We start from the raw sequence: 23817 nt of genomic DNA on the forward strand, positions 1-23817 counted from the left end.
TGTGCTGCTGACCGGGAGCCACCTGAGGTAAGTTCCACCTGGCCAGAGCCTGCGCCCTGAACCCCCTACCCCAGTGCTGAGCCCCCTACCACACCCAAACTCCCTCCCAGAACTCTCACCCTGAACCCCCTCCTGCACCCCAGCCTCCTGCCCTAGCCCTCAGCCCCCTCCCAGAGCCCACACCCCAAACCTCCTCCCACACCCCTTCCCCAGCCCTGAACCCCCTCCTGTACCCTGAATCCCTCATTTCTGGCCCCACCCTGGAGCCCACGCCCCCAGCTGGAGCCCTCACCCCCTCCCATACCCCATCCCCCTGCCCTAGCCTAGTGAAAGTGAATGGGGGGGCACCCAGAGAAGGGGCGGGACAAGGGTGTTCAGTTTTGTGCAATGAGAAGGTTGGCAACCCTATTCTAGAGGCTCCTCTGTCACACTCCATCTCCTTCCTACCATGCCCCAGTAACTCCCCTTATACTGGGTGCAGCGGGAGTTCCGCAGAGCCATCTATTCTGGTTCTATGCCTGCCAGGGATTCCTTTGCACTGAGATGGTCCTGAGATGCCCATTTAGGCACTGACTCTGAAAAAATATGTTCAGGTGCTTCATTTTATGCTCATGAATGGTCCCGCTGACTTTAATGGGACTATTCATATGCATTTATGCGTGCATACAAGGGCTTGCAGGATTGAAGCCTTAGAGCAGATCTATGGTTCACCACAACAGAAGTGCAGAAGATCCATAGTGTGCTCAGGGCTTTGCACTCTGACTTTAAAGTCCCATATAACTCATCAATGTAGGACTAGCAATAGTAGCTTTATATCACGGGGAAGGGGCAGTTCCCAAATTTCTAACGCGATGCAGATCTCCCGTGTAGCCCTAGAATATCCCAAGCTAAGAGACTTCAAGGCTGTGACATTTTTATGTATAAAAGAAAGCTATATTACATCATTTCAGGGGTTTTTATGGCTCCCTCTGAGCCTTTTATATCTGCACTCAGGGTAACTACGGCACCTGGCTTTATAAAGGAGGGATTTTTTTTTAAATAGCATGAATAAAATTTCTAAGAGCTCTAACACATTCTTAATTCATTTTCAGCAATACACACGATACCTACAGTATATGCTCTGGGGTAGGATAAAAATACCATCTGCCATCGTTTGGGAAGCCCAACATAACTCACTTGTATTTTGTCACCACTCATAAATGTACCATATCAAACTCATGCTGAAGATTTTTACGTCACCTCCACACAATCATGCATTGTCTATGTATAGTACACAAGTGTGTATACATGTATACTGCATATGTTAATGTATATTCTAAAATATGTTGTATATATTTTTCTGCTTGCCGTATATGTACACCTATTACACATGCTATGGTGCAGATTATGCCTCCCCTATTAAGGGTCTGTGAGGACCTGTTTGGTCCCAGAAACATAATAGGTTAGTGCTGAGTGCTGCCTTGAGATGTACCATCGCTTCAATACCCCCCAGGGGCAATTGCAAGCATGCAGAATTGCCAAGGTGCAGTTCTGCCCCGGCCATTCCACCATTCCACCCTCACCGTCTTCCAGCTTGTTTCTGCTCCACCCCCTAGTAAGGACGTTTTGATATTTTGTGCAAATATGCAAATACAATGATCCAGATTCACAGATCTTTCTAACAAGCAAAAATGAATTATTCTCCGTTTTAGATTTCATTTTATTTGTCATCTATTATGAACAAATTACGAAATATACTTCATTCACAAATTGGAAATATTTACAATTTCTTTACAACAAGGCATTGTTGAGGTTTTGATTTATGGAATTCTTAAAGCATTCTGTCTTTCAAAACAAAGACATCAGTGTTGTTTTCAGCACTCTCATCTTTCACTCATTTGGACTCTGCATGTGTAATGCACGTTTTTTACAAGTCTAATTTGCACTCTCTCCACTGTACAATCTACTGGTTAAACCCTCTCCATTTAAATGGGATTTTTTAAAAAAGTCTTCATGAGAAGAAGAGTCTGAAAAGTCTATCTCAAGTCCTATAATAATTCTGGAAAGTTATTCAGACAAAAAGAAAAAAAAAGGGAATAGAGATGGAGTGAATAAATACTGTATATCCACAAAATCCTTGGGAGAGAAATTTCAGATATGTTTCTAAAGGGAAATGCAACTGTGCTGTTCTGCAGTTGTGAAATTCTAGCAATAAAAGCCAAGACTGTTTCCATTTCATCTCAGTCTCTTGGTGTCTATTTGTTTGTCCAGAAGAAAATTGTAAAAAATTTTTTTCCTTGAACTTTTTAAATCTTTTCATACACTCTTCCATTATAAATCAGCTGTGGTCCTCCATTGCTCATATTGTCTGTCATTTCCTGTAACAAGAATAAAAAAGGACTGATCAAAATTAAAATTATTTTATTGATCTTGAAAAAGTATTTAACTAATGGTCTAGTAAATATTTAACAAGCCCTGAATGCCAACATTCAGAGAACCTTTATCTTTAAAAAAAAAAATCACATTATAAAAAGAAAAATTACCACATTTTTTTCATGTGAGTTGAGTGCTTATGAATGGTGCTAGACTGACTGCTCTAGAGATGGGCATTCTTTCTCCACAGAACAGATACATATCACAGATGGCAGCCGTGCAAGCTTCCTCACACTGTCCTGCCAATGTGCTTCCACTCAGACCTGGAGGGCAATGAATGAAATGGTAAGTCTCCATGTCCATTGAGACCTTGGCCTCTCTGCTGAGATGCCCCAAAGGGTGCCAGTTAACGCGAGCTCTGGAAGTGGTTATTGTGATGTAGATACTGGTCTGTTGAGGTCACCAAAGCCATTTCACATAAGCCATCAATCAACCTCTAGATCAGTGATACTCAGTCTGAGGCGTCAGAGCTGCAAGTAGCTCTTTAATGTGTCCTTTGCAGCACATGATATTAAAACACAGTGTGAATTGATTATTAACCAATTTAAGTTATTATCCAATCAGGATGCTTTTACTAGGTTATTAACCAATTGTAGTTGATAAAATAATAAATGGGCAATCATTTTGCTGTGAGAATAACAAACTAAATATTTCCTCGTCATACTGTTCAAATATGCATATATAGTACCATAGTAAATGAAACAATGAATTCACACTATTTTGTGGTTCTTTTGGATAATGTCGATCACTAATTTGGCTTCTGAACCACTGAGGTCTGAGTATCACTGCTCTAGATAATAGTAATGTTCTGTCAGCTGCGTTATGTGTGAGCTAGTGACCATGAAGTGAAAGTCTCTGTTTCCCATTTCTATCACTTTAATTTGTTGCCAGCATTTGCTATTTCAATATACTTATAATTTCAGAATGAAATATTCACAATCATTATTTTCCTGACATTTCTATTCTAAACAATAAAACTGTAGTTAAGTTTAAAAGCGGTGTTGGATTTAAGACATGAAGAAGCATATAAATTAGAAGTGGCGTGAACTGACGGTGGGTACATCCAAACAAGATTGTTTGGATGTCTACAGCTAAATATTTTAAATACTTGACTTACTTCCAAATCACAGCACTCCACCATGTAGAATTATTTCACTGACTGTTAGTACCTTTCCTGAATGCAGTACGTCTGGGAGTGACATCACAGCATCAGCCAACATTGATTAGCTGAAACTATGCCTCCTCTTAGAGGTGGGACTTTCTGAAGTGACATAACGTAACATGGTAGCTGCCTAGAGTTCAGCATACCTTGGAGGTAACTCTGGTGTCGGGGGAACCACCGGGCAGCTGGGCAGGTCGGTTATTTCAATACCCCTCAATCTCTAATATAAATATAACAATTATACAATAAATATAGCACAAACATATGCACATATAGTACATGTCTATACTACTGTATCAGTATAAAATATACAAAATATTATTGTATATAAAACACTTTAAACTTGTTTGATTAGGGCCTAATTTATTATTAATTTTTAAATTGCCTTCCATTGTTTTAAAAGACATGCCCTGGGCTTAATGTACTTTGAAAGATTTGTCCTTTCAGGCATGGTCTTTCTCTACTCTTCTCCCTGTTCTTATCTTGCATAAGGCCTCCTCTCTGTCCTCTTCTCACTGTTGATGCAAGAGCCTTCTCCTTTGCAGCTCCTACTACCTGGAACAGTCTTCCTGTATCTACCTCGTTGACTTTGTCTTGTTTCAAATTTCATCTGGAAATGTATCTTTTCTCCCTCTTTAATTTATTTTCTGTACATTATTTTAATGTAGCACCTACACTATTTAACTCTGTAAAGATTTTGTGAAAGAGTGTGTATGAAGGATACTATATGAATCAAATTATGTTGTATTATCATATAAGAAAGTACTGCATTAGAGATTATTATTATTATTGGGACATTTAGGAGGTGCATTTGACTGTGTTACATACAGAATTCAAAAGAAATAATGAAGTTTAGTCATATTAAAGCAATATATAATTGTGGCAATTTTTTGAAAATCATGTGAGTCCCAGCTACAGTTCTGCATGGAATCTAATCTCAGTTAAGAAAGTAGTGAGTAGTGATAAGACTGCAAAGTAGTCATTTTCCCTTATTATATTTGTTACTGTTACATCACATTTTATCTAAGAATCTCTCAAAGCTTTACATATATGAATTAATGTACCTCTGTGGGAGGTGGTATATATAATACAGGCAGGTGAACAGGCACAGAGCAGATTTGTGCAGGGTCACCCAGAGAGTCAGTTGTAAAGGCATGCATAGAACCCATGTTCCTGACTCCTGATCCCCGGTTCTATAAACACCATACCTCTTGAATGAAAGGAATAGGGCTTCCTGCCCTTACAGAAGCCCCAGGATCAAAATGAATATTTCACTCCCAGGGCAAGAATCATATCCTTACACCAAGTAGATGGCTTTAAGAACCTATATTCCTTTGGCCAACATCTTCAACCTTAAATTTAAAACACATAAATCCCTATTTAGTCACCTAAATATAAAAAAAAATCCTTTTAACCAGTGGAAGCTGTAAGTGCTCAGTACCTCTGAAAACAGGATTACCTTTATTTAAGTGTCTAAATATGGATTTAGGTGCTTAACTTTAGTAATTAGGGTTTGAAAACTGTGGCCTTTGTGGTTACATAGCCTTCTTTTTAAACTGAATATGAAGGGAGAGGAAAGAATTGATTAAATCCTGGAAACAGGAAATGATGTGGGTGCAGAAAGCATTCTGTACTTTTTTCCCAGTACAATACATGATAATTCATATAACTAAGATTTTCAATTATTTTTGAGGTGCTATCTTTAGAAGCTAAGCCTTTGAATAGCTATACAATGGAATTATGTTGAAAATGGATGTATTTCACTGAAATGGATGTACTGCAAAGGATGCACCACCTAAAAATAATTACATATACTGCAACAGAATAAAGCTTATACAGAATGGTAACATTGTATTTCCCAGAAGCTCTTCCTCATATGTAGTTGAAAATTGAATTCACTTACTGCCAATTATTACATATGTTAGAAAGACAAGGTGGGTGAGGTAGTACCTTTTATTGGACCAACTTCATAAAAGAAATTACCTCACCCATTTTGTCTCTCTATTATCCTGAGACCAACATAGCTACAACACTATACAATTGCATATGTTAACACATACAGTTGCTTTATAAGAAAAGCAGACCAAATAAAGAAAGGCGCCCAACTCACTTTCTCTGCCATTTCGTGGGAATGATGCAGTGAATGCTCCCTTTCAGAGAACATTCTCCTTTGTTCATAGCTGGCTAGCCGGCAAGTGAGCCAGGAAGAAAGCGTGCAACCTCCAATTCCAATGCATGCAAGAGACATGGAAGTAAGATGCAAAGAATAGAGAGTGGAGGACTTCTTTGTCAGAGCACGAAGGAACTGAAAATTTAATATTCCTCCAATTAGTCCGCAGATGCAACAGGCTGAAAAAAGGATCATCTGTTAGGAGAGAGAGGAGAAGCAATGTCACAGTGCCATTATTCAGAGATTACCGTCACAGACAAATTCACTCAGATTGAAAGTTAGCCTGACTATTATAATAATACTTAGCGCTTCTATAGCACATGGAATTTAAAATACTTTACAAACATTAATTACTAACCACCATAACTATTGTCTAGGAAGTAAGTATTATCCATAGTTTAGAGATGAGACACAGCAAGATAATGTGACTTCCCCAAGGTGATGGCAGATCAATGGAAGAACTGGACTAGGATTCAGGCCTCCTGATTTCCTTCCAGTTCTATATTCAAAACTCTAAACTAAACTTCAAAGGCCTGATTTTGATCTTAGTTAAATCAGTAAAGTATAGTGAGATCAGAATCAGACTCCACATCTGTGCCATTTATTTCCTCCACTTGAGTGCAGTGCTTTAGTGGTATTGTTACTGAATCTCTCCTACTTGTCTGTGCCCCCAACCCACCCCTCCTGTTCTAATCTCTTCAGGTCAATTTTTGCAGTTTGGTCCTGGCATCCTTGTTTGCTCCTCCTGCAGCTTTTATGCAATCTGCAAATTTAATCATGGTTGAATTTAAACAAGTGAAAAAATGACAAAGAAAAACCTGAAGCAGCTATGCAGGGTGCAGTGAAGTGCTATTTTTTAAGTTTAGCTGGTCAGAAAGATCTTCTAGGGGTCCCAGAAATATCTAAACTGGGCTACAAGTAGCAGGAAGTGTCACTGCTTGAAGACAAAGATATTTTACCACAATGATGGAAGCAACTTTGTGGAGTACCTGGGACTGCTCCATGGACCACTAGTACCCAATGAACCACTGCTGCGTGCCAATGGGATGATAATTTTAACAAGAACATAGTTCTCAAACTATTGTTCATGGTCCACTAGTAAGGGATTATTTCTTGTGGTCTATGAGACCACCAGAATTGATTAAAGAAATGGGGGTTATAAAGATCAGGCATGGTTGGGATGCTCCACACAATGAAGTAGTCCTCATAATTTAAAAAAAAAGTGACAGTCACTGTTATAGGAAATTGAATAGTTCACTGACTCTCAAAAATAACCTTAGAGAGAGTGATTCTTCCTTCACTTATACTAGATTTGCATCAGCATAGCTCCATGGACACCCATGGAGTTAGTTCCAATTCACTCTTGTATACATAAGAGAAAAGTCAGGCCTATAGAAAACTAAAGCCAGTTTTAATACTGAAATAAACATAAACAATAAAGAAGCTTTAACACCAGGCTTTATAATAGGATCATATTTTTAACACATAAAATATTTCTGCAGTTGCTTTTGTAGCAATTATACCATCTGTCTGCAGTCAGAAAGATGATTATACTTCAGATTCTTATATGGAACAAAACATCTGTAAAGATTTTAGAACTGGTTTAATCACGACTCAGTTTGAAATTTAAAACAGTGAACAGCTAAAATTTCTGGGATCAGTTTGGGACAGCAACCCTGGGGCCAATCCTGTACACACATATTACTTCGCTGGACTGGGGTCCTGGTCAGAAAAGCTCCAATCCGACTCCCACTGAAATAATTCGTAATCGTTCAATTGATCTTAATGGAACTTGGATCAGGCTCTTAATCAAGACAGGGATAACTACAGGGGCTACATTTTTGGACATGACTTGTATAGACCATTTTAAAATGTCCTCCCTTTGCTGTGCTAACCAAAGGGCTGATTGTATTTCTTTGACAGCCCGTGTTTACTTTTCATTTAATTTTGTTTATCAGCAACATTTTGGAAATGAAGGATGATGATTCCATGGTGAAGAGTTCAAGTTACAGCAGTTTACATTTCAAGTACTTATGCATAAAGCATGCAGTGCAAAACTTACGACAAGTCCAGATTTCTTTTTGGCACACAATATTCCACATATGCCACACAGCAGAAACTGCAAGGAAAAAAAATATCAGTTATTTCATAGTCTAAGGTCCCAAGCGCTAGATTAAACTTTGCTCTGTTATTGCAGTGGGGACCACAACAGAAGATTATACAGTTGTTACCATTGTCAGTGTTTTTATTACAAACTTTGTTTCAGGAAGTTATAACTTAGCCGTAAACACATTTATCCAGGAAGAAACCAGGATGAGAAGTCAATCTGAGGGTGACTGCTCATAAAAATAACAAAAATCAAATGTCTGTTTTTAAACTATGAGAATAAACAAAATATGAAAAACAAATGTTACCAGTGTAAGATGCTTCTTTTACCCTTGTATTGCTCAGAAATTAAATTTGGCAAGTCAGTGATCAGCAATATGGAGCAGGTATTCTGATACTTCCAAAAACATATAAAGTACTTATCCCCGCATCCTGACAATTGAACCACTCAGGGAGCCCATGTGGGGTATCACTGAAGTCAATGGGCCTCAGCACAGGAGCAGAGGTTCACTTGTGTGAATTCGATTACAGAATCTGGGCCAAACATTTGAAGTAGCTGAAATGAATATACAGTGACAACTGTTTATAGCCTGTTTTAGCATGCATATTTCAGACATGTAGCTGTCTGACATACCATAGGAAGGAGATTTTTCTTTTTTCCTTTATGCAAATTTAGGGCTCATAAATGAGCTGAACTGGCAATGCTGGCGACTTGGATTGGGCAAACAAAGTTCTGTGAACACAATTTGTTCCTATTTTTGAATGAATCCACTTGAGCTCTAGCCGTGCCCCTTTTGCTTTCTGTGAATGGCTTCTCCTGCTCCCCTACATGTGCATGTTAGCTCAGGCTTGCCCAGGGAACCAATGGGAGTACGGCTCCATAGGGAGCTAAATTGACAAGGGCCACACGATAAGGAGGGATAAGTAATCATGCAGGGAGTGGGCCTTCTTCAAGTCCCTAGCATCATTAGGAGATTTGTTTGGCTTTCCACACACCCATGGGCTAAGAGGGCTATTCTCTCTTCTCTGTGCTCAGTGAGACTAACCCTACCACATCACAGAAAGACTGGGAGGAAACTACATAGGCTTAAAGCCATAGACTTTTCCACCCAACTTTTGCACTTCGGTGGGATTTTCCATGGAAGACCTTAATTTGGCCCTTAACTGGGATGAAAATATCACAAGACAGACCTGGCCCCTACACAGTCAATAAAAATAATGTTAACATTTAGGGTCTGTATAAACTATATCATATATGTCTTATTCCCTCACAGAACTTTGGAATATTAAATATTTCAGTTGATGAGTGGTTGCAATACGCAGTTGGAGCAAAAAAAAATGTCTTTATTAGGTGTTTGCACATAGATGAGCACAAAAAAAATCAAGATCCTTAATTTTTGCAGTGAATCAGTTGCATACAGTAGTAATAGCTAGATTTTGTTTGTTATTCACTAGTATACGTAGCACAGGATATATAGGCTTCATGCCAGTCCATATATGCTGGCATGAAGGGGAAATTTGGAGTGGGTCAAGTAGCAAGCCATTGGATCTATGTTTACATGAGTGTAATGGCTGGAGGGACTGCAGAAGCTACTACACCCCGTAGGGTGAGGTACCAATTGCAGGGGTATTGAGATGATTCACTATGTTCTCCCAGGCCTGTCTCCCCCTCATTTCAGGGTACATTTCAGACTTCTAGCTCTTGAGCAGGATACGTGCATAAAGCTCTTTTACTCAGACGTTACGTGGGATTCTAGAATTTCACTCAAAATTCTGTCATTATAGATTAACTTCAGTTTATGTCATACTGTATTTCATATTTTCACTTCTCTAGGGCTGTCGATTAATTGCAGTTAACTCACGCCATTAACTCAAAAAAATTAATTGTGATATAAAAATTAATCATAATTAATCACACCTTTAATCACATTGCTAAACAATAGAATACTAATTGAAATTTATTAAATATTTTTGGATATTTTTCTACATTTTCAAATAAATTTATTTCAATTACCACACAAAATACAAAATGTACAGTGCTCACTATATACACCTCTACCTTGATATAACGTGACCCGATATAACATGAATTCGGATATAACACGGCGGGGCTGCGCACTCCGGTGGATCAAAGCATGTTCGATATAATGTGGTTTCTCCTATAACGCGGTAAGATTTTTTGGCTCCCGAGGACAGTGTTATATCAAGGTAGAGGAGTATTATTATTTTTATTACAAATACTTGCATTGTAAAAATGCTAAACAAAAGAAATAGTATTTCTATTTGTACCATAGTGCAATCTCTTTATCATGAAAATACAACTTACAAATGTAGATTTTTATTTTGCTATGTAACTGCACCCAAAAAACAAAACAATGTAAAGCTTTAGAGCCTACAAGTCCACTTAGTCCTACTTCTTGTTCAGTCAATCGCTAAAGCAAACAAGTTTGTTTATATTTGCAGGAGATACTGCTGCCCGCTTCTTATTTACAATGTCACCTGAAAGTGAGAACAGGCGTTTGCATGGCACTTTTGTAGCCGGCATTGCAAGGTATTTACATGCCAGATGTGCTAAACGTTCATATGCACTCCCATGCTTTGGCCACCATTCCAGAGGACATGCTTTCCATGCTGATGACGCTCGTTAAAAAAAAGCGTTAATTAAATTTGTGACTGAACTCCTTGGGGGGAGAATTGTAATTCTTCTGCTCCTCTTTTACCCACATTCTGCCATATATTTCATGTTATAGCAGTCTCAGATGATGAACCAGTGCATGTTGTTCATTTTAAGAACACTTTCAGAGCAGATTTGACAAAACACAAAGAGGGTACTGATGTGAGATTTCTAAAGATAGCTACAGCATTCAACCCATGGTTTAAGAATCTGAAGTGCCTTCCAAAATCTGAGAGGGATGAGGTGTGGATCATGCTTTCAGAAGTCTTAAAAGAGCAACACTCCAATGCGGAAACTACAGAACTGAACCACCAAAAGAGAAAATCAACCTTCTGCTGGTGGCATCTGACTCAGATGATGAAAATGAACATGTGTTGGTCCACACTGCTTTGGATCGTTATCGAACAGAACCCGTCATTGGCATGGATGCATATTCTCTGCAAGGGTTGCTGAAGCATGTAGGGACATATGAATCTTTAGCATATCTGGCACGTAAATATCTTGCGACACTGACTACAACAGTGCCATGCAAACACCTACTGTCACTTTGAGGTGACATTATAAACAAGAAGCAGGCAACATTATCTTCTGCAAATGAAAACAAACTTGTTTGCCTGAGCGATTGGCTGAACAAGAAGTAGAACTGATTGGACTTGTAGGCTTTAAAGTTTTATATTGTTTTATTTTTGAATGCAGGGTTTTCTTTTTACATAATTCTACATTTGTAAGTTGCACTTTCATGATAAAGAGGTTGAACTACATTATTTGTATTAGGTGAACTGAAAAATACATTTTTTTTATTTTTTATAGTGCAAATATTTGTAATAAAAATAATATAAAGTGAGCACTGTACACTTTGTATTCTGTGTGGTAATTGAAATAAATATATTTGAAAATGTAGAAAAAATCCAAAAATATTTAAATAAATGGTATTTTATTATTCTTTAACAGTGCGATTAATCACGATTAATTTTTTAAATCACGTGATTAATCACGATTAATTTTTGTAATTGCTTGACAGCTCTAGTTTTCACTATGGTGTTTTGTCATTCTAAGCATCCAGACAGAAAATATAAACAATTCTTTGTTCAAGATATCGTAATAAATTTCATTCATCTAGACTTGATGACTAAATAATGTTATTTCCTTCTAATTGTGACTCAACAAGAGTAAAAGGAAAATAATGCATAGAGAAAAGAACATGTATGGGTTATAGCAAGCTTATAAAAAGGATCTGGAAAATATAATCAATGTTATTTTCAACATGTAACTAGCGTATTTTAACTATGTAAAAAGCAAAATTGTGTATTTTCAAAGCAGTGTATTTCACAGTATAGGTCAGATTGGATGGGCTTTTCAAAAGTTTTGCAACATTGACTTGAAAGGGAGCAGATTTAAGCCAATACCGAGCACTTTTGAAAATCCCATCCATCATGACTCGACTATTACAATTCCCTCTACTTCAAGCTACAATCAAAAGTCATTCCGTTGCTTTCAACTAGTGCAAAATGTAGCAACATCTCTGCTCCCTGAACATATAACATCAGCCTTACTTTCTGCCAAGAGAGTATCAGAAGAATTACAGATTCACTTTGCTCATGTGGACTGGAATCCACTAATAGGAAAGATCTGCTATTGATTTACTGTCCTTCCAAGACATAGCAAGCTATTTCTCAAACCACCATGTGATGGTACCATCATCTCATCTTGAACCAATGGTTAATGTACATTTTCAGTGACAGTCCAATGACTAAGGAATCAGCCACCACTGCAGGTCTACCTTAGCCTTTGTGTTGTTCTCTAAAAAGATATTAAGTAGTGTTAAGATGCCCTAGGCACTAGTGTCTTTTACCACATCAAGGGAGTTTTATCAACATAAATGGAGTAAAAAGTGTTAGTGATTAAGGCACTGGGCCAGGACACAGGAGCTGTTGGTTCCATTCCTGGCACTGCCACAGACTTCCTGTGTGACCTTTGACAGGTCATGCCACGTCTACTGACTATATCAAAAGCATGCTGTGAAGCTGTATTTGCTAAGGTTCATGAAGCATATTTTGATGCTGGGATGAAAAACACTTGCTGAGTGTACAGTATTATTATTATTATTGTATTTTTGGATTGTTGTGTGCGTCATGCTCAGTACATTTTCAGAGAAAGGGATTGCCCAATAAATAGAATAATGACTATTTTTGAAAGTCAGTTACGCCCAGGATGAATTTGGTCCAATGTTTCAGGCAACTTAAAATCCCATAAAAATGTATGACTAAGTCCATCCGTTTTTGTCTGATGGTGGTGTATCCTGACCCAGTGGAACTGGTGCAAATCTGCTGCACAATGGGAGTATGGGGATTTAGGGACCTTACTCAGGGAACTGCTACTCTAGCCTATAGAACTCAGTTGCCTCATCCAGCGCAAAGAAAGCTTTGGAGAGAATAGGAAGGCATGGGAGATTATGTGGTTGACTCTGTCCAGTGCTGTCTTATTGGCAAACCAGGCATACACATTTGGACAATGCCCCACCCTGGAATTACGGTATTTTCCCATACATTTTCTGTTTTTTTTTGAGGACTCAATATTACTGACACTGGTGGTGTAATGTACGTGGGAGGCATGGCGCCATGTATACTGAAAGCAGGGCTTGTGTGCAGTTCACATTGGAAATAAATCCAATGGGTTTCTTTTGATTTGTCGTTTGAGTTTTGAACTCTTAGGTTTCACAATACTGCCAGCTGGAATACAACATGAGCCACGTTTTCTGTCTTGCCACACTGTATCCATCCATTGCTGGCCTCTAAGACTTCATCTTCACTAAAATATTTAACCTTGTTTAAACTGTATGTTTAACTATTGAGCTACTGGGAGCAGGGTTTCCCACAACTAGTTGACGGATGCTGAGCATGACTCATCCTTGTTTACACTGACCAGCAAGGTCAGCATCTTGTCACCTCGTTCACTGCATTGTTAAAAGTCCTGTTTAGATATAATTACATTTCCTAGCGGTGATAATAAGCCATAAGGGGACTGACGCAGCCATGCAGCACTTTCCGTTCAACTACTTCAGACCATTTCACCTTGCTGTCCTCTCTGATTCACTACAAAGGATTCAAAACATGTCTTTGCCCCACGAGGGAATGGGGGTTAGCCTGATTGTGTCATCCCCACTCACCCCTCTGTACTGGTAATGATTGAGCCCTGTAGAGCATAGACTGCAACTTGCAGAGAATGCACTGCCCCCTACAGTGGAAGCACAGTAAGATCATTGGCTGGAGCTGTACAGCAATACATACCCACGGAGAGAGAATTTATCCTCCCGGAGGCAAAAGCAATATCAGACAATTGGACTCGAGTGTCTAAAGTTGAAATATGCATAGAGGGGCATTGGTGCAATGATAGTATAGACCTCTATCTACCTACCTCCCTTTTTTAATCCAGAGTGTTTTATATATGGCCTTTCCCCATAATACCTAAGCTCCTTACAAAAATGAAATGACTCAGTGCCCAGATGTACACATCTCAGGCTGAGGAAAAGTATAAAATCTTTCATGGGGATAAGTGAAAGGAACCAGCCTGGAAAAATCTACCTGAGTAGCCAGGCATTGAGGGAGGGACCTTCAATCAGCACCAGTGGCAGATTTAACAGTCAGCAAGGTCAGCAAATGCTTACTGGGCGCCACCTGATCCAGGCCCCCCTGTCTCTTTCTCCCATGTGCCTGTGGCAAAGGAACAAAAAGATGGGTCCCAGACCAGGTTTTTATTGTGGGCCTGCACATGCCATCACATGTCCCACATTCAAATAAATTCTAACTTCCCTCATCCCCCACCACTCGTCCCTGCCTCTGCATCCCTGCTCTGTTCCCCCATTGCCCTGTCTGCCCACATCCAAGCTGTGCCATCTGCTCCCTCTGGCCTGGGTCCTACACCAGTGCTGCTACCAGTAGAATGATCGTCACTGCTCCCACCAAAGCCACAACTACTCCCAAGGGAGCCAAAGCTGCGAACCACCACTGCTGCTGCCACCAGAACTAGAATCAGAGTCTCTAGGAAGTGTGCGCGCTGGTTCCTGCTGCCCACATTTAAATTTGCCCAGGCAAAGGGAGACGAGGAGGAGCCTGCAACCAAAATGGAAGCTCTGCCATTGGCAGTCCCACTAATCAGAATACATGGCAGAGACCCCCTCCCTGGGCAAATTCAAATGTGGGCAGTGGGGGGCCAGAGCACTGCTGTGCATAGAGGATCCAGCAGCCTGGGCCGGTTATATGTTGTGCATCTGAGCAGCCCTGAGCCTGCAGGGATCCTCCAAATGCATCAGCCCCTGAGCAGCTGCACCAGCTATTCCTCTGCCATTGCCATCTGCCCTCTCCCCGGCTTGATTCTGGGGCCCCGTTCTAACAAGTAACTGAGTTGGTCACCCTGGCTGCCTCACAGCTGATGCAATTGCCTGGGTTGCATGTGTCTAACACTGCCCCTGGCCAGCAGCCCCCATTTTTGTAGGGGTCGCAGGGGACTCGCACCCACCTACAATGCCTTTGCAAAATCCCACAACCTTTGAGCATGCTGGTAATAGTGATGTTTCTTACCCCATCCTGCAGGGCTCACAGCCACTGGCTATGCTCCAGTGTGAGGGGCTGCTTTTGGGAATGTAGTTTGCTTCCATAGCCTCCCCTTGCTGAGGGACACTGAGAGGTACGTAGCTCTAGCCTCTCACCAGCCCCACAGCACTCTCCCCAGCCAGCCTCACTCTAGTTCTGCATATCCCTGCTAGATTCTGCACAGAAAAACCAACATTTTTTAGGATTACCCCACTATTGAAAGATAAAGTAAGCAGCACAAAAATATGTTTTATTTAGGCCTATACTTCTAACTTAGTTATTCTCATACTGGAAGGTATCTGAAAATGAAAACCATAAATACAAATACAAGTCCGGTTTTAGAAGACACAAAGAAAAAAGAAATTTTGTTATTATATACTGCCTCCAAAGAGCTTAAGCAGCAGAAACTATCGCTTTGTAAACGTCCTGATCAGCTCCAGCAGTCTGAAGTAGAAAGTCATGTGCAAAGCCAGAAAACTGAACTCACTAACATGAAAGAAAGAAAATCCTGATATTTCACTGTCTTTACTTTTTAACTGAAGAAAAGAGAGAAAGAAGCTGAAATTCCAAATGGGTGCACTGACCAGAGAAAGGGTCTGAAATCACTAGGGGCGCCTGTTTCGAGTGACATTGCAATGCAATGGTAAAATATTCAGAGTGTGGATCATGAAAAGCACAAAATCCACACAAGCAGATAAGGAAATCAAGTCAGAGGAAAAAGAGGAAGAGACAGAGAATAAATCCATGACAGAGAGAGAGAGAGAGACTCCAGCAGGGAGGCAGACCAAACAGAAGAAAGGTCAGCCATAAGAAAACAGGAAATTACAAACAAACAAACAACCCCCGTCCCAACCCAAACCTATAGAAAAGAAAAGATGTTCTCAGAAGATCTCAGCAAAGCATATTGAACACAATTGGGAGATTTTCAAAGGCACAGTTGGTAGTTAGGCATTTAATTCCCATTACCTTTCAGTCAGACTTAGGTGCCTAAGTACCATTTTTCTGATAGGGGAAGATTTTTAAAGTACCATTTGTGTCTTTAAAAATCTTCCCCTACCAGAAAAAAAAAAAACTATTATGGTAATTCAAATTCCAACACAGTAGTTAATAAACACCCTGCTTGCCTGGGGCCTAAACGCCTAGATCTAAAATTCATTGAAGTCAATAGAAATATTCTCATTGACTTCAACAGGGTTTGAATCAGGCCTTACTGCTGAATGACAGAATAAATTTCACTTTATACCGTGATTATTATTGTTTCACATCAGATGTTTCATTCAGAGTATGTAAGTGTTCTTGGGTAAATTTTTCTTTCCTTTAAAAAAAAACAGAATCAGAAGATTATTTCTAGCTTATCAACTAAGGCCTGAGATCAGCAAAGAATTTAAGCGTGTGTTTAAGTCCATCCCTATTCAGCAATGTTCTTAAACATGTGCCGAACTTTAGATAGATGCTGAAGTTCCATTGGAGCATATGGTGTATGTAATTTCCTGCAGACTAGGAGAATGGTCTACTGGAAAATCTTGCTGGAAGGTTTGAAAGTAAAAGAAAACCTGTTAAATCTTCAGGGACAGATCCTCAGCTGGTGTAAACTGTCATTGCTCCATCAAAGCCAATGGCTTCATAAACAATTTACCCCAGCTGAACATCTGCACTTCAGAATTCTGTGTTCCGCTTAAGGACTTGATCCTGCTTCCATTGAGCTGAGTGGAAGTGTTGTCATTCTTTTCAACAGGAGCTGCCAAAAAACATGGTTAGTGTGATGAAAATGTTGCTTTTCAATAAGTCTAGGAACATTGGGGAAGTTCCAGAAGACTGGAAGAAAACTAATGTTGTACAAATATTAAAAAGGGTAAATAGGATGACTTGCATAATTATAGGCTTGTCAGTCTGTCATCAATCCAAGGCAAGAAGATAGGGTGGCTGATACTGGATTTTATTAATAAAGAATTAAAGGAGGGTTTATTAATCAATGTCAGTCAATATGGGTTTATGGAAAACTAGATCTTGTCAAACTAACTTGATATCTTTTTCTGATGAGATTAAAAACTTGGTTGATAAAGGTAATAGCATTGGTGTCAGATACTTAGACTTCTGTAAAGCATTTAACTTGATCCCACAGAACATTTTAATTAAAAAACTTCAACAATATAAAATTAACATGGCACATATTAAATGGATTAAAAACTGGCTAACTGATAGGTCTCAAAATGTAATTGTGAACGGGGAATCATCATCAAGTGGGTGTATTTTTAGTGGGGTACTGCAGGGATCAGTTCTTGGCCCTATGCTATTTAACATTTTTATCAATGAACTGGAAGAAAACATAAAGTTATCATTGATAAAGTTTGCAGATGACACTAAAATTGGGAGTGTCATAAATAATGAGGTGATCAGATCACTGATATAGATTGATCTGGATCTCTTGGTAAGCTGGGCACAAGGAAACAATATGCATTTTTTATATGGCTAAATGTAAATGTATACATATAGGAACAAAGTATGTAGGCAATGCTTACAGGATGGGGGACTCTGTCCTGGAAATCAATGACTCTGAAGAAGATTTGGGGGTTTTGGTGGATAATCAGCTGAACATGAGCTCCCACTGTGTTGCTATGGCCAACAGGGCTTGTGTGATAAATGGGACTCTCGAGTAGGAATAGAGAGATTATTTTACCTCTGTGTTTTGTACTGGTACAACTGCTGCTGGAATAATGTGTGCAGTTTTGTGTCCACAATTCAAAAAGGATTGGAAAGGGGTCAGAGAAGAGCCATAAGAATGAGAAAACATGCTCTGTAGTGACAGACTTAAGGAGTTCAATCTACTTCACTTAACAGAGAGAAAGTTAAGGAGTGACTTGATCACAGTTTATAAATACCTGCATAGGGAATAAATATTTAATAATGGGCTCTTCAAAGTAGCAGACAAATGTATAACAAGATCCAATGGCTGGAGGGTAGCTAGAAAAATTCAGACTGAAGGGCTGAAGGGTAAACTAGACAAATTCAGACTGGAAATAAGGTAGACATTTTTAACAATGAGCATAATTAACCACTGGAACAATTTACCTAGGATTGTGGTAGATCCTCCATCACAGGCAATTTTTAAATCAAAATATGCTCTAGGAATTATATTGGGGAAGTTCTATGGCCTCTGTTTTACAGGAGGTTAGATCAGATGATCACAGTTGTGGCCTTGGAAACTATGAATCTATGAAAATGTAATGCAGATGCTTAAATAAAGTAGCAGCACATCTGCATTTTGTCCACGTTAAATAACAATGTGAACTGTTTGAGTGTTCATTTAAAATAACCCTTTAAGTTTGACTATTCTTTTCCAGAATAAACAAGGCAAGTAGTCAGTACTGACCATTAAAATTGGCAAACTTTCATTTTTTAACATTACAGACCACCAACATTGTTTGAGCAGTCCAAACTTATCCCTTATTCTGTGATGTTTCCATACTGATTAAACTGCTTGTTTGAAAACTTGAGAAATAAAAAAGTCCCTGTAACCATGTATTCCAGGTGTCAAATTGGAGCAAATTCTTATAGCCAAATTATAAATGGTTCACTCTGGAGGTTCCTATTGAAAAGGAAGACTTAGGTGTGCAATAATCACAAACATGGAAAGATTACCTGTGTCTGTATAGAGTCACTGACTGACACTCTGAGAATGCATAACACTTACAGGTGTTTTGACATTTGTCTTCATGAGTGAGAAAACTATCATTCCCGAGTGTTGTAGCCATAAGGGCATCATTAGGTGTCTCCACATGAGTGAAGATAAATGGCATTTTTGACAGAAGACTTGGTGTGTGGGGGGGGGGGGGGGGGGGGGTGCAGGGGCTGGGACTGAATCTCATTTACAATAAAGCTCTACACCATCGCAATGCAAATGAGAATCAGACCCATATATACTTGAGAATTATAGTTATAAATATATTTTATATACACACACAACTTAAGATTTCTTCTTGGCTATAGAATATTTGACAACTTTTAACATTTCGTTGTATTATGTGGGAATATTTTCTGAAAGAATATTGTTTTGATTTTTCTTTTGTGCAACAGCCATTGCAATGCATACTATCAGGTTTGTTATACTTGTGTGAGTAGTTCAGCATGCTCATGCTATTGGTTGATTTGTTTCTATGGTAAGTCAGAGAAGTGAATTTTAAGTGGTGGAATTCAGAAACGCAGCATGATTTCTACTCATTTGGAGAAACTAACTATAGCAGGTGGAATAAATTGTGATAAGACATGCAAAACAAATAGGAAAAAAAAATCCAGAAATCAATAGTATGTCAACTGTAGTAGAGGATTTTGATAACCTTGCAGCCAACCATAATATTTTATAAAGAGCACAGATACACTATATATTGTATGTGTAGTAAAATACAGTAGATAAACATCTATTCATTAGCTAGATTGAACGATCAGTCATAGATAGAGATGTTTTCATTTGGATCTTTTTCTCTACTAATTTTCTTTATCTTAATAGAGGTCAATTTCATAAACTATGAGAGGAGGGCGACTATGTGGGTGGAATTATAAATTTATAATATGTTTTCCCATGTATTTTAAATACCAGTAGATGAGTACCCTAATTCAGACTCATTCACATCTTTCTTTTACTTCATTGCCAGCAATTCAGGACCTTTGGGCTCGATGCTGTACTGTGCAGAGCACGCTGGTCCCAGTCGAGCAAAGCACTTAAACACATGCTTAGCTGTAAGTATGTGACTAGTCCTATTGACCTCAGTGGGACTACTGACATGCTTTAAGTTAGGCACATGCTTAAGTACCTTGCTATGGGGTCATAAACAAGACAGCTGTTATTAAACCAGAAAATCTATTTTTTTAACAAGAGGGCTAATATGCTTCAGACTCAACATTATTACATTCTATAATTGAAATGATAATGTCATTTCAATATTAACACAGTTTAATCTTGATTGCAGCTGCATGCATGTATATGTGTACGTTATACCTGTGTGAATATCATGTTTCCTGTGGTAATGTTACCTGAAAAGGTCACGAAAGACCTTTGATCCAGCTCTGACCCCACTTACATAGGCGTCACTCAGCGGAGGCCCAGTTTCTCACGTAAGCTGATAAAGATGAGGGTTACTATGGAAACCTTAATTCTGGTGTTTGTGGATTTTAAATCTCACACAACATGATAGACAGATACAGATATAATGTGTGTGATTTAAAATCCACAAACACTAGAGTTAAGGTTTCCATAGTAACCGCATCTTCACTGGGCCTTGGCTGAGGTACATCTATGTAAGTGAGGACAGAACTGGGTCAAAGGTCTTTCATTACACTGTCAGGTAACATGACTGCTGGAAACATGACATTATTCAGCTTATATCCAATGGTTTACCCTGTGGAGGTTCAAAGTAATAGTTCTCCTTCTCCCTTTTACCTTCCCCATGAAGGGAAAATCTTGATTCCAGAGCACTGAATCAGAACACAGTTACTTTGTGTGACATACAAAGAGCCTGGTCCAGCCAAGATAGGCTCAGTAGGAGACCCAGTGGAGAGGATAGGTGGCTCCACACCACTTTTGGAGCACCACAGTCCTGAAGCTGGCAAGAAGGCAGGTCAGCCTCCAGGGCTAAGCCCACTATAGCTGCTCTAGTTTGTGTCTAGTTAGGAATGGCTGCAAAGAGATGTTCTATCAGTCAAGGATCTCTAGAGAGGAGTGGCACTCTGGCCATCTGCCACACCGCCAGCATTTCCCCTATGCCTAGCTACGCCCTCTATTTCTGGGAATCATCAGCAGGCTGGATAAGCCATCTTTACAGCCCCTTTGAATGAGGGGTTTAAAGGGCTGCAGTTGAGGGGGAAGATCAGCCCAAGATTTCTACTTTTATATTCCAATTAAAAGCAATATAAATACAATCCTTTAGCCATTACAGAAAGCAGAATACTTTGCTGAAAGGCATATTATAAAGGAGCAAAACTAGTCTATTTAAAAGAAGACCATTATATAGGCAATATACATTGTTGTGAAATGATTTTCAATTGTAATTTTTTATTACTTGAGGTGAAATCCTGGCCCCATATAAATCGATGTCACAATTCCCATTGACTTCACCCCTCTGTCTTCAAATTTCTCCTTAACCACAGCTCTTTGAGCAATCCTTGCCACTCTTTTTTTTAAAATCAGAAATCCCCCTTTAGCTGCACTGATGTTGGTAACTCCCTTACCTGTTATCGGGTGTGTTGTATTATCTCGTGATTGTATCCTGTTTGGGGCAGGAACTGTGGCTCACTACGTTTGTACAATATCAGGAATATTTACAGCACTATGTAGGTACATTTATTTATAATTATTAGTAACAAGGATAATATTACATTAATCCTTTTGGTGGAAGAGACCTGTAAAGATTACCTGAGGCTTCATCAGTGGTGAGTAATCAAGAGTTTTCCTGCTTCTTATGAAGTAAAAAGTAAACAATCCCTTTAGCAATATAGTTGTTTAATCATAATCAAATAGCCCTTTAGAATTTAAACATGCTCACTTATGTTTACCCTGGATAGTCCTTGCTTGCAAGTCTTGGCTTCATCAGTTATCATACTATTTTTGGAGGTGGGCACTTACTAGACAAAAGGCTCAAACTGAAACTATATCAAACATGTTCTGAGAGGTGGAGCTTACAATAAAAAAGCTGTCTGGGGGGTTGGAGGAACACAGCCGGATGTTAATTGTGCTCACTCAGATCTTTTTATTTTTCCAGCTAAATTCTTCCCAGAAGCTCAGATTATCCCTGATCCTAAGAAAATATTGTAAGACTCCAAGAACTCTTTCATCATTCTTCTTTTTTTTTTTTTTTTTTTTTTTGCTTCCCCAGCAGCTCTGGAACACGGAGGCCATTATTCTAAAGGGGTCCTGGCCATTATTCTAAAGGAGCCCTTAGCTCTTCCTGACCAATGACAGGGCCAGATGGGGCCTTTTGGCTTTTACACGCAAAACTCCCCCTTGGTTTCAGGTTTGCAAGCTATGGCCCAACCTTCTGAACACTGGAATCACACAAGGGTCCAGGGAGTTCACACCAGAGGGGAGGGGAGAGGTTCAGAGACAGTTCAATTATTTGCATACAAAAAAGAAGAAAAAAAGGGGGGGAGGAAACCCCTCTGAAAGTGCAAATCCTACCCATGTGCATGACCAGTGCACAGAGCGAGGCTTTCCAGCCCGGCGGGCATACGGGGGGGGGGGAGGGGGGGGGGGGGAGGTTTCAGAGGAGGTTTGTTCACACAAACGGATCATCACCACACAGAGTTAAAGAGAGAGTGAAATGGCTAACGTACACACACCCCGCTCCATACCGGAGAAGAGTCTCCCAGCTGAGGCTTATGCTCCGCAAGGACCAGGCTGAAACTGACCGCCCCGACGGCCACGCTGGAGACCCCCAGCCCTATCTCCAGCACGGAGAGCACCAAGAGGCTCCCAATGGTGTGGCTGCTGGTGCACATCCTCGCTGGGTCATCGTTCCTTCCAGCTCAGCCCGGAAAACAAACCATCCGCCTTCTCTCCAGCGCCCCCCTCCCTCGGGCTCCCCCAAACTTTTCTTCCTCCTCCTTAGCGACGAAGCGTCAGAGCCGCAGCTTGGAGGCCGGGCATCCCCAAGGCAAAGGCGCCTCTCCTCCGCCACCGGACAGGAGACCCCCTGCCCCAGGCAGCCTCGCTCACAGGGATCCTCCCGTTGGCCGATGGCTGGAGCCCGGCAAATCGCCGCCCGCCGCAGCTGCGGCCAGCTGGGCTAATCCTCCGGCGCGCCTGGCAAGGCGGCTGGCTCGGAGCTCTCCAAGGTACCGCCGCCTCTTCCGATCCCACCCCCGGGGTCACGCTCCGATGTCTCCAGCAGCCTCCACCGGAGCGCTCCGCACGGCTCGGCTCGCCCAGGGATGGAGTGGGGTTTCTGACGGGCCCGGCCAAGGCTTCCTCGCTTTTCCCTGGGCTGGAGCTGTATTCCAGCGTCTCTCCCCCGCTCTCCCAGAGGCTGGGGAACGCAGATTAAATTCAGCACCACGCTCCACTCGCAGGCTGTGTCTCCTCCAGAAAAGTCGACCTTGTCTGATCGCCTCCTTCACTCTCATTGAAATGACCTCACTGGGGTGGGTTCTTTTTGGGGAGGGAAGTGGGGAAAATCCACCCTGGCTGTATTTATGTATGAATCTGGGGCCAATATCCAGGCGAGCCTCTATAGCAGCTCCGCCCCAGGGTCCAAACACAAGGCACCCTCCACCCCCAAAACACACCTCCTACATCCCTACCCCTACGCAAAGCTGCCAAGGGAGCAGAGAAGTGGTGGTGCTGGCAGCAGAGTCCCTTGATGCAAAACTTTGGGGGAAGGCAAAAGCTGGATTCTGCTGAATGCCCCCCCCCCCAAATGCTGTCACAATATAGAACAAGTGTAAATCTTCCAGTTGCAACAATCGAATCCAGATCTCAGAGCAAGAGCACTGCAAAAACTCAGATCCAGCACCAGGATCCTGGCATTTTTGGACCCCTACTTCCCTAGTGCTAATGCCCAACTAGAGCACTAGAATAGATGCTCCTGTTATACCAGTGCAACCCAGATCTCAATGCAACGCAGAGCAAATGAGCCACAACTACTCAGAGCTGAATGTTGCTGCTGGATCCTTCTAGTTTTTGGTACTAGTCATTTTGCTGCTTAAATAAAGAGCA

General features: G+C 40.5%; 1 protein-coding gene across 4 annotated transcripts; it reads right to left on the reverse strand.

Moving 5' to 3' along the window:
• Window positions 1-1681: 1681 nt before the first annotated feature.
• Window positions 1682-23295, reverse strand: TMEM196 (transmembrane protein 196). 4 transcript variants are annotated; one of them, XM_034760586.1, is made up of 5 exons: window positions 22455-23295; window positions 7807-7863; window positions 5685-5939; window positions 3721-3794; window positions 2274-2357 (listed from the first exon to the last, which is right to left on the reverse strand). In XM_034760586.1, the coding sequence occupies exons 1-5, from the start codon at window positions 22599-22601 to the stop codon at window positions 2351-2353; spliced, it is 540 nt and encodes a 179-aa protein (XP_034616477.1). In that variant the 5' UTR covers window positions 22602-23295; the 3' UTR covers window positions 2274-2350. The 4 variants fall into 4 exon arrangements, with proteins under 4 accessions (XP_034616478.1, XP_034616476.1, XP_034616477.1 ...); XM_034760584.1 differs by having other exon boundaries at window positions 22437-23295; XM_034760587.1 differs by lacking the exon at window positions 3721-3794 and having other exon boundaries at window positions 1682-2357.
• Between the last annotated feature and the right edge of the window lie 522 nt (window positions 23296-23817).

This window comes from Trachemys scripta, chromosome 2, assembly GCF_013100865.1.
Source record: "Trachemys scripta elegans isolate TJP31775 chromosome 2, CAS_Tse_1.0, whole genome shotgun sequence".
NCBI lineage: Eukaryota > Metazoa > Chordata > Testudines > Emydidae > Trachemys > Trachemys scripta.

Excerpts from the sequence above, each read along its gene's own strand:
- TMEM196 (XM_034760584.1), bottom strand. The coding sequence starts at position 22,601 with ATGTGCACCAGCAGCCACACCATTGGGAGCCTCTTGGTGCTCTCCGTG. Across the intron at positions 7,864-22,436 it reads CGGTATGGAGCGGGGTGTGT|TTTCTGCTGTGTGGCATATG; the intron begins GTACGTTAGCCA and ends TTTTCCTTGCAG. Across the intron at positions 5,940-7,806 it reads AAAAGAAATCTGGACTTGTC|ATGATCCTTTTTTCAGCCTG; the intron begins GTAAGTTTTGCA and ends CTCTCCTAACAG.